Raw genomic sequence first — 10,826 nt, 5'->3', positions numbered from 1 at the left:
CAATAGAACCACCAAATATTAGGGATTATGTAGTAGTAGAGTATACCTTAGATAAACCATTTTTCCACCCACGAACTCCATGATATCAAATATAACAGATTTCAAAACACACTAAACAGTAAAGGGAAAAGGGAATCTGAAAACTTGCAAGAGACAAACTCTCTCTTGCCAGAACATGAATCGACATTTCATGGACTTTACTCCGCCTCTTCCTCTTCCTTGGTCGCAGCGAGATAATATCGTCCCTTGGGCTCTCCCTCTCTGTCGTACTCAATTGTAAGACGCGATAGATGAGCGAGCAAGTTCTCGATCCAAAGATCACCCTTGTCACGCTTGTGCCGTCCCATCTCGTCAAGCCACTTGAACTTATTCAGCATGAAGTACACCAATGCGATGACGATTTCCACGCCAAGCGAGTAGCCCCAGACACGGACGACAGTGACGATATCGGTCCATCCGTTTCTGGTCTCGACAAATGATGTTGGCGGTTTAGTAGGCATGGTCTGGTTACTGAACCAACCGAACAGACAGAAGATGGTGGCCAATGCATCGACGCCCAGGATGGCGGTGACAAGGTGGATTGACGGCCATGTGTCTGCTCCTCGGGTGACGAAGATGAGCCAGTTTTCTGTGAGCGCGACTTCGAGGAAGAGGACTTCTTGGATGGAACCCCAGTTCTGGATGATACCGCCGTTGGGCAGGAACATGGTACCGCGGACCACCCATGTTCCCATTGCGAGGAGGATACCGAGGAGGACGGAGATAAACCAAATTTTTGGAAGTTGCCATTGGACGGGTCGCAGTTCGAACGACGCATGATCATAGGCCACTGCAACAGTCGCAAGATCGGCGAAGAGTGCCAGGAAGACGATCAATTCTACACGGATACTCTCGTTCAGGATAATCATGGATGTGACCAGATAGATCTCCAGATGCAAGCAAAGCGCAATTCGGTACTGTATATAGGCTTTCATCCGGTGGAAAATTTGACGAGCGACCTTGATCGAGTCAATGATAGTCGACAAACCGGGCTCCAAGAAGACAATATCCGAAGCAGATTGAGCTGCCTCAGAAGCTCCTTCGACTGCAATACCGCAATCAGCTTTTTTCAATGACGGTGCATCATTAACACCATCTCCAGTCATTGCAGTCAAATGGCCACGTTCCTGAAGCATCCCAACGACCTGATACTTATGTTCAGGGAACACTTCTGCAAAGCCATCTGCTTTTTCAACCAAATCGCCCGCCATGGCACCACTGAGACCTCCATGGATCAGTTTCTCCGAATTATACACTTTAGTCCCAAGCGCTAGCATCTTGCAAGTTTCCTTGGCAATAGCAAGGGCGTCACCAGTAAGCATCTTCACACTGATACCCAGGTTCTGAGCTTCGTGGATCGTCTGCGCCGTATCCTCGCGAGGCGGGTCAAACATCGGAAGCATACCAAGAAGGGTCCACTCTTCGTCTTCTCTCTGAACTGCAACACCCAAAGAACGGAAGCCACGGCGTGCAAATTCAGTAGACATTTTCTTGTAGGCGTTCGCTGTTTCAGGGGAGCAGTTTGTCAACTGCAACACTGCCTTCGGGGCGCCCTTTGTACAGGTATATCTAACTCCGTCACATGTGGCGACTGTCACGATACGCTTTGAAACTGGGTCAAATGGTGTGAACTTTTCTGTTTGCCATCCCCTGCGAAGGATTTCTCTAGCTCCAGGATAGCGTCGCAGTGTAAGGATAGTGACCTTGTCGATAGGATCAAGTGATTCGATGTTATGTGAAGAAGCCAGAGCAGCCACGGCGAACATCCAGTTGACATCGACGCCTTCAGCCACATATGGGTCACGAATGCTCAGCTTGTTTGCCGTAAGTGTACCGGTCTTGTCGGAGCACAAAATATCGACACCCTATCATTGCGTTAGTTTCGTTCCAGAGTTCAGTTGAGAATAGTGACATACAGCCAGAGACTCGATCGCAGTAAGTTTTTGCACAATAGCTTTCTTTTTAGCCAGATAAGCCGCACCGACAGCCATGGTGGTAGTTGTCACGACTGGCAAACCGACAGGAACACCGACAATCAACAGAGCCAAAGTGTAGTGCAGGAGCGTCTGCTGACGAGGCGAAGCAATCGGAAGACCACGAAAAAAGCCACCAATCCATGCAGCGAGAATCCAAGCCATGACCAAGATCAAAAGCGAAGTACCGATGTTATCCATGACAATTTCGAAGTGACCAGCACCCTGAGCCGCTTGAACCATGGTAGCTGTACGGCCGACGAACGAGTATCTCGCGGTGGTCTGGACAACTGCATAAGCCTTGCCGCGCTTGCAACCAGTCGTGTAGAAAACAGTCTCTCCCATATAACGATCAACAGCAAGAGACTCTCCGGTAATGGCGGAATGGTCACAAGCCAGGATGGGGTAACCGCGCTTCTTGGCCTTCTGTTGTTCCTCTTCTTTCTTTTCTTCACTTCCATCGCCCTCTTTGTCTTCTTTGTTCTCTTCCTCCTCGGACCCAGAGCTGCTTTCTTCGAGTTCACCACGTTCCTGCAGCGCACGGAATTCTTCCCAGCCGTGGGAGTCATTGTAGTCGCAAATAACTTTGGAGTCTGCAGGGACAACTTGACCTTCACCGACGACGATCTATTATAGCGTCAGTACTCAGAAAAAATGGCACCTTTCTAGGGTTACTACATACCACGTCACCAGGCACGAGCTCTCGAGCAAGGATTTCCTGTTCGTTGCCGTCACGGACTACCAAGGATCTCATGGCAATATCTCCCTTAAGACTGGCGACAACGTCTGCAGCTTGCTTCTCTTGGTACCAACCAACAGAAGCATTCAAACACAAGATACCGATAATGACACCAAAATCAATCCAGTCTTCCAAACCACCGGCAAGCAGAACGGCCAATTCCATGACTGGAGAACAAGTTAGAGACATCCCAACCCAGAAGGCTAGTAGAATGCAACAACATACCGTAGAGAATAGGACCTCTGAAGTAAGACAGGATCTGAGCAATCGGATTCTGCTTCTCAGAAACCAACTCGTTCCATCCCGCTCGCCGACGCCGATTCGGAACTTCACTACTAGGCAAACCCTCCCGAATATCCGTAATATGCCATTCATCAGGAAACTGGCCCGCCGTATCACCCGTCTTCCTAACAAGCAGCTTTCGCTTCTTCCAAGGAGCGTACCACAGCCTCCTTTCAATTTCCTCCTCATCGGCCGCGTGCCCGCCTCCTTCACCCGCCTCGCGGTAGGTCGAGACGTACTTGACAAGCTTGCCATACTCGTCGAGCTGGCCCCAGTCCTCCTTGATGGATGCTCGCGAGATACGCCTCGAGGGAGCTTCGGAGACCCGTCTGGGGGCGTCTCCGCGCTCGATGTCACCGCCTGAGCTGCCTTGCTGGGCCATCCTTGTCTCTTTTTGATTACTTGCAGCGACAGCAGGATAGTTCAGGCTGGCTGCTTCGTTCGATACACTCTGCTGCACTGCACTGCACTCTGCCAGACACACTCTGACGACAAAAGGGGCGGGAAAGGATTAAGCAAAGAGAAGGGAAAAAAGAAAGAAAGAGAGAAAGAAGAGAAATTCAAAAACGATCGTTGGGTGGAAAAGACTTTCCTTACGATATTATGACCACCCGGTGAAAAACAGGAACAGAAAGCTGCCGTCTCGCTATTAGAAGTTACAGGGCAACGACCCTGAATTCAATCGTTACCCGGAGCCAATGCGTTTCATCCTATCAGACTATCATGCTGACGTTGAGACTAGGAAGCTCCCGGCAAGGCTGGGTATACAAAAGAAAACAGGTTGCTTGGTGCGCATGTCGCTGCGTTTCTTGTGCTTCCCGGGACTCCGGAAAGCCAGTGACTCTCTCGAGTTCTACAGTGTCATGACGTAGAATATATTGTTGGGCCATTTCATGACCTTGCATGAACCGTCATCCCTTTTTGCATTCATCCATTCGTTCCGGAGATATCCATACTGGTCCAATTGACTTTGTAAGACCCGCGGTATGGGCATGGGCTACCCATCGGCAGGATCCCCGAAAGAAACCGTGGACAGGCTAACAGGAGACGACGGACGAGGAGAAGCAAGTCATGTAACGCTAAACGTGGTTCAGTGTGAGGAATTGGTGGTTGCAGGTGTCATTGGCATGCTGGGATTAGAATGTGGTCCGTGGGACGTTGGCGTTGAGCGGGCCGGGAGATCCGGGCCTCCGCGGTCACGGGACCACATCGGAAGATACAACCGCCCTTTAACCCACATTTAAGTGGTTGTTAAGAGGTTCCTGAATGAATTGTAGCTCTGAATTGGTTTCTCATATTGTTGCTTTCTCGTCATCGATTGGTGTAGAAGCACAAAAACGGAGGGTTGCTTCGACTCTCACCACTTTCCTTTCCGGATAGCCCATAACAGTTGTCCACCGCTCGTAGACGTCATGGATCTGATGCTGAGAAGGCTTGAAACACCTCGTTATGATAGAGTTATGAAGTGTTGGGACTACTACATTTCACAACGAGCCTCCGCTGTGATCCGAACGATCAGACGGCCCTGCTACGTGTATATTTCGCTAGAGCAGACGGGCCCAAGTATGGGGAACGGCATCTGATGGATTGCGAGATGGAGTATCCCTACTAAAAGCCCGATATAATGTAACCTTGAACCGACACGATACCAACCCATGAATATATATATTTTTACATATGGAGTGAGATGTCTCGTTCTGACGTTCGTATATCCTCATCAATCATCGGTAGCATCTGCTCATTTAACTCATTTTATTTCCCAGTCTTGCCGGTAGGGATGTTGAACAGAACAGCCGGCTTGCCCGGTGAGTAGGCTTGGTCAACACGGTAGTAGCCCTTGCGGTCAAATTGGATAATGTCACCCTCTTTCAGCTCGGCGACATTGCAGTCAGCAACGGCGTTCTCGCGGAACTCAGTCTTGGGGTTGAGGATATCCTCCAGCTTGTCCTCCTCCTGCATGGCGTCCTTGTTGAGAAGGTAGTCAAAGTCCACCAATTCGACAGGGACCAGTTCCTGATCAGTGGACAACCAAGTAACCTTCTTCTCGGTCTTCTTGACATCGCCCTCCAGGTGTAGCTCGAGCTCAAGTCCAGTGACAAGACCAGAAGTAGAGTCGGTCTCAATCTTGCGGACGAAGGCATTACCCCAGTTCATGACCGTGATCTCCTCATCCTGCTTGAAGGTCTTGGCGTCTTCCTGCTCAAAAAGGATCGAGTTGCTGTAGACAACCTTCTTGGTACCAACAGCAGCGTTCTTGGCGTGCTTCTGCTTTTCCTCAGTGAAAGGAGCATCGGAGGCACCCTTGACAATGGCCTTGACGGCATCCTTCTTCAGAACAGCAGTGTGGCGCGGTGCAACCGGGTCGATGTACTTCTTGTTGGTAGCCCAGAAAAGGGTCCAGTCAAGGTTAATGATGTTCTTGCTGGGTCCCTGCCTCAAGATGAACTCTCTAAGAGCCGGAACGGTCATACCACGTCTGCGGATACCACGGATGGTGGGGAAACGAGGGTCATCCCATCCCCAAACGACGCCCTGATCGACAAGCTTGGTGAGCTTTCTCTTAGAGAGCAATGTCCGGACGAAGTTCATGCGAGCAAAGTCCCAGATATGAACAGTACGGAGCTTAAGAGCATCGATCATCCATTGGTACTGAGGGTTTCTGTCCCGGTACTCGATAGTTCTCAGAGCATGCGTAACTCCCTCAAGAGAGTCCACAATGGGACAGGCAAAGTCGTAGGTGGGATAGATCTTCCATTTGGGACCAGTGCGGTGGTGTTCCGCAGGGTTGCAGCGGTAAATGACAGGATCACGCATGGCCTTGTTAGGGTTGTCAACGGACATCTTGGCACGGATACACCACTTGATGCCTTCGGGAGTGCCGTTCTTCATGTCCTCGAAGCGAGCAAGGTTCTCTTCAACCGAGGCATCACGACGCTTACTGGGCAGACCGTCAAATCTCTGGGCGGCCATTGTCTCCTTATCAGTATCGTCGGCATATGCGTTTCCTTCCCGGATAATCTGAAGAGCGTATTGGTACAGCTCGTCAAAGTAGTCACTGGTGTAGCTCATCTTGTCGGGCTTGATACCCATGAGCGCAAGGTCCTCAATGATGGCATCCTGGAACTCCAACTTCTCGTTGGAGGGGTTGGTGTCATCGAAACGAACAAGGAGGGTTCCGGCATACTTTTCGTGGGCAAAGTAGTCATTGAGAAGGGCTGCCTTCGCGTGACCGATGTGGAGATATCCGGAGGGCTCGGGAGGGAAACGGGTCACAACTCCCTTATCGGTGTTCTGGAGGCCAATGTCGTAGTTAGCGCCCTGGCTGCTCTTACCCTTCTTCTCCTTGGCTGCCGCGGTCAAGCCCTCAAGAGCCGTGCTGGCCCAAGGGCAAAGCTCCTCCAAAAAGCGGAACCACCGGGTCAGATTCACGAGCGTTCCCTTCTTGATAGCAGAAATGGCGACCCGGTTTCCTCGGAGGGCACCCCAGAGCGCGATGTCAGCAGTAGAGAGTGCGTAGCCGACGACGAAAGATCGGAGCATGAGATAGGCATCAAGTTTCTGGAGCAGAGGTTCGACGGCCTTGAAATCAAGGACGGTGAAAGAGGCGAGCTGCGAGAGCCATTGGTTCTCCTATCGTAGAGTGGAGAGTCAGACAAATGCGCTGTTCAGACTGGGGGAGGCGTGACTCACGATTTTCTCATCCTTGCTGTTGAGGAATGGGAAATTAGCACGCAGCTCCTGGATGGCCTTCTCAGTACCATAGACGGGAGAGCCACTGGCACCGGTAAATTGCACAACGGCCTTTTCTCCCTCGTGCAGAAGAGCTGTATTCTCGTAGTTGATCGCAATCACCGGGCTGGGGCGAGCGGCATTGACGGAGGTAGCAACGAGAAGCACCGGAAGCAACTCGGCCTGGTTGGCCTGCGAGGCCAAAGTAAGCTGAGTAGACATCCTGACGACTAAATCCGCACGGGACAAATGAAGAATAAATTGAAGTCCCGTCGCGGGGAAGAAGAAAAAATTGGAGGGGCAATGGCATAGGGCGGCGGTTCCGCCGGCGTTATGTTTCCCCGAACAAGGCCCGAGAGAGATGCTTCGGAGCAGAAAACATCCCCCGTCGCCAAAAAGAGTCCGAACGCTGTGTGTCGCAGTCTCAGCACCATGTCTTCGTACGGTTCTGCCTTGCCCTCCGCGGCAAGGAACATTTTGTCGTTATGCCGGCCTGCCGTTCGCCAGAACCCAATGGCCCCATTCCTCTCGACCTTTTACCAACAGCAACTTCGTGGAGCCAAGAGCAATAACCCTCAAGCGCAGGGCAAGGGCAAGAAGGCAGCGAAGGCGAAGCCGAAGAAGGGTGCCAGGGAATTTACACAGAGAGACTTGAAGGATATACAACAGTTCTCTCTTTGCGATGCCATGAGGTATGGGATTATTGTGGATTACCGGCTCCGGATTGTCGGCGGAGACTGACTTCACTAGGTATATCCGTGCGATGGAAGTCGGCCGTGAGCCCACCGTCTCGAAATACGAAATCCACATCCGGTTAAAGACGAAGAAGGACGGTCCGGTTATTCGTAACATGCTCCGATTCCCTCACTCCGTCCAGACCGAATCCCGCATCTGTGTCGTCTGCCCGTCAGGCACAAAGCACGAGAAGGATGCCCGCGCAGCAGGAGCAGTCCTTGTCGGAGAACAGGAAGTTTTCGACGCCGTAAAGAATGGGATCATCGACTTCGACCGCCTCATCTGCCATCCCGACAGTTTGGCTGCATTGAACAAGGCCGGGTTGGGTCGTGTCCTTGGTCCTCGGGGTTTGATGCCTAGTGCGAAGACGGGTACTGTGGTTGAAGATGTGGCATCGCGAGTCGAGATGTTGCGGGGAGGTACGATCTACAGAGAAAGAGATGCTGTTATCCGGATACCCATTGGTCAGCTGGCGTTCTCCCCGGAACAGTTGCGTGACAACTTGCGGGCAACCATTGAGCAAGTTAAGAAGGATGCGGCTGGGCTTAACGACCGCATTGTTAAGGAAATCTATGAAGTGGTGAGTTGTGCTTCTTCCAGAGGTAAATCACAGAACACGCCGAGCTAACATTCATCAGGTGCTAAGCTCGACGAACGGTGCTGGCTTCAGTTTGAATGGCGAGTTCAAATCGGACGACTCGCCAGATGCCGCGGCTTTGCGTGGTGTGTAAAATAGTCTTTTTTCATGTTTGACAATTTCATGCGTGTACAAATTATGTTATTTTAGGAAAGGGAACGGTGTATCACGGTATTGAGTTTTTGCGATATATACCTGTCTACGGACGAGACATGAAAATGGAAGTTAGAACCCAAACGCCACCGCTATGCAAGGAACCCGGATCATGGCGCAGTCTATAACTTGAGATTCTTCAGCGCAGTTATTGCACTGGGATTTTCACCCATCAACTCGTAGAGACCCAGAACCGATAACATCTTCGCATCACGCTTCTTGCCGGCGTTCTTAGCCTGCTCAAGAGCTGTCTTTAGGTCGTGGAGCACAGCGGACCGGATCTTGTTTACTCGCGGCTGTTGGTTGAGAAGGAATGGGTGCTCATCTCCAATGTGCGCAGATAACCGTGTGACGGCGACGTATTTCTGGATATGATGCTCGAGTCGCTTCAGCGATACTGCAGCCGCGGTGGCCTGGGGAGCCTGTTCATCATCACTCTCACTCTCGTCACTCTCCTCCAGGAAACCATCCGATTCCTCATCCGACTGTTCGCGCTGACCCTGATTATTCTTCTCCCCAATCATCAACCGCTGCTCCAACTCCTCAATCCTCTCCGCAACATCCAACAACGCCTGCCCAACGTTCGCATCTTTCCTCAGCTGCTTCTTCTCCCCCAATAACCCCTCCACCTCAGCCCGTCTTGTCTCAACCTTATGCCTGATCGCATTCACATCCCGCTGAAACGCCAACAGCCCGACGCGAACTTCCTCGGCCTTTTCCTCTCCACCGTGTAGCGCGTTCCCGAGCGATAAGAAATCTTGGTAGTTCTCGTTGACGAGGTCGAGCAATTCCCTGCTGAGCAATTGGTCTAGGTCGCGTAGTTCCTGGCGCAGGTCCTCGAGACTTTGGTGGCGATTTCGGAGGGAGGAGAGGTATTGCGCTGGGTCGAATCCGGGGGTTAGGAAGGAGGCGCGCGAGAGAGGCTCTGGGAATGGGAGGGTGGAGGTGTCTTCGTCGAAGTCGGAGGACCCGTCGGAGTCGGGGAACTAGAACGTTATCATTGGTCAGCTTTGCCTAAATTGGGTTAGGAGATATCAATTTCAAGCCGTACCGGAGGTTTATCCACCATTTTGATTTTGTTTATGTCTTGCGATTTGCATAGTTAGCTTAAGGGAGGCGGCCGGAATGAGATGCGGGATAAGCTGGCGTTTCTGCCTGAGGTGTCTTCAATAGCAAGCCCGAACGGAGCATGGATGTGTTAGCATCTGACAGGCAAACAGACAAAGATAACTTAGTACACTATATATTCACGATTATCAAAGGTTGCCCATCTAGTGAAAGGATAGTGCAATCCACTGAGACATATGCCTAACGTTTATGTGATCTAAATTCCAGCAGAGCATCTTTTTAGTGATTAATTGTCATCTACATCCCCAGTTTTTTATTCCTTCCCTTCTACATCACTCTATTTATCTGATAGAGTACACAGAAAGCCACTTCCTACAGTTTGTGAAGCCAAGGAAGCACCCAAGTTCGCCTTGCTGGTGTCATCAGGCACAACTCCAAGCATCTTGAACAGCTCAAGTTTCCCTTCGCTATTGAGCCCGCACAAGGTTATACGTGCTCTGATGTTGGATTTATCAATAGGAAATTTCAAGAGACTTCTGTTACTTACCATCCCTTCCACTCAAACCAACCACAAGGAACTATCTTTGCCTGTCTTGACTGTGCCATTGATACTGGATAGTCTCAGGACGCCATTCCGAGCCCTCATACCGACTATGCTCATCATAGTACACGATGAGACCTGGATGTAGCAGCCAGATTCCTGCATGACATTTTCTATTGCCGGAATTTTGAGAATATTCAGATCAAATTGATTGATCCGCGAGCTTCTGCTCCCAAGTACAGTACTGGAAACGGATGGGATTTACAAGGTGTGAGGGGATACTGCCAGAGATTTGTTGAAATCTTATATCGTAGGGAATGGCATTCGCTAGAGTGCCACAGATTCGGAAAAGAATCTGACGCAACCCTGAGCTCCCTAACCATAATCTCAGTATGAACCTCAAATCGGACGTTGATTCAGACACCCTCAGAGATGAAATTGTTACTTTACTCAATGAAGCTCGCCTGTTTGATGTATTTGTTTCTATAGTACCAGATGCCATTGCCAGGAACGTTGAGCAAACGGGCGGAAATACTATACCCATAAGGCTTGGAAGCCCACACGCGCTGCTCGGACCTCCACTTATCGGGAGTATGTTGGGTGGCTTACTAGAGCTGCAGAAAATGGATGATACTTGGCAAACGTTAGAACTGAGTTGCTTTCATGGTGTATCGCGGGGAGCTTGTCCTCCTGGGTAAGGGGAACTCAGGTATGGTCCCCTTACCTCCTTCATTTCTTCCTTCCTTCTCTCTTGTGGATATGGGCTAATTCGCGTCAGCCCCTTTAGAAAGTGGATAAGTGACCCAGTCACACTCTCATAAACGGAAGCTGGCAAAATAATAAAACCCAGTAAATTTAGTATTAAAGATATCGGGACTCAAGTCATGTCCTCTGGAAAGAAAAAATTGCTTCCATCAGAAACAAACCGAG

General features: G+C 50.6%; 4 protein-coding genes across 4 annotated transcripts; 1 reads left to right on the top strand and 3 right to left on the bottom strand.

Moving 5' to 3' along the window:
• Positions 1-197: 197 nt before the first annotated feature.
• Positions 198-3,415, bottom strand: ACHE_60875S (putative plasma membrane H(+)ATPase; the record flags this gene model as incomplete). Its single annotated transcript, XM_043282098.1, has 4 exons — positions 198-1,904; positions 1,956-2,639; positions 2,695-2,918; positions 2,977-3,415. The coding sequence occupies 4 exons, from the start codon at positions 3,413-3,415 to the stop codon at positions 198-200; spliced, it is 3,054 nt and encodes a 1,017-aa protein (XP_043139511.1).
• A 1,370-nt stretch (positions 3,416-4,785) lies between these two features.
• Positions 4,786-6,984, bottom strand: ACHE_60874S (glutamate--tRNA ligase GUS1; the record flags this gene model as incomplete). The annotated part of the gene is made up of 2 exons (XM_043282096.1): positions 4,786-6,663; positions 6,724-6,984. The coding sequence occupies 2 exons, from the start codon at positions 6,982-6,984 to the stop codon at positions 4,786-4,788; spliced, it is 2,139 nt and encodes a 712-aa protein (XP_043139510.1).
• A 210-nt stretch (positions 6,985-7,194) lies between these two features.
• MRPL1 (mitochondrial 54S ribosomal protein uL1m) lies at positions 7,195-8,228 on the top strand (the record flags this gene model as incomplete). Its single annotated transcript, XM_043282095.1, has 3 exons — positions 7,195-7,454; positions 7,513-8,077; positions 8,136-8,228. 3 exons carry the CDS (start codon positions 7,195-7,197, stop codon positions 8,226-8,228), a joined length of 918 nt encoding a protein of 305 aa, XP_043139509.1.
• Positions 8,229-8,409: 181 nt separating this feature from the next.
• Positions 8,410-9,356, bottom strand: ACHE_60872S (COG2 family protein; the record flags this gene model as incomplete). The annotated part of the gene is made up of 2 exons (XM_043282094.1): positions 8,410-9,273; positions 9,339-9,356. The coding sequence occupies 2 exons, from the start codon at positions 9,354-9,356 to the stop codon at positions 8,410-8,412; spliced, it is 882 nt and encodes a 293-aa protein (XP_043139508.1).
• Positions 9,357-10,826: the final 1,470 nt, after the last annotated feature.

This window comes from Aspergillus chevalieri, chromosome 6 (assembly GCF_016861735.1).
Source record: "Aspergillus chevalieri M1 DNA, chromosome 6, nearly complete sequence".
NCBI lineage: Eukaryota > Fungi > Ascomycota > Eurotiomycetes > Eurotiales > Aspergillaceae > Aspergillus > Aspergillus chevalieri.
The sequence above is the reverse complement of the archived record's forward strand: the minus strand, read 5'-3'. Positions and strand labels throughout refer to the sequence as shown.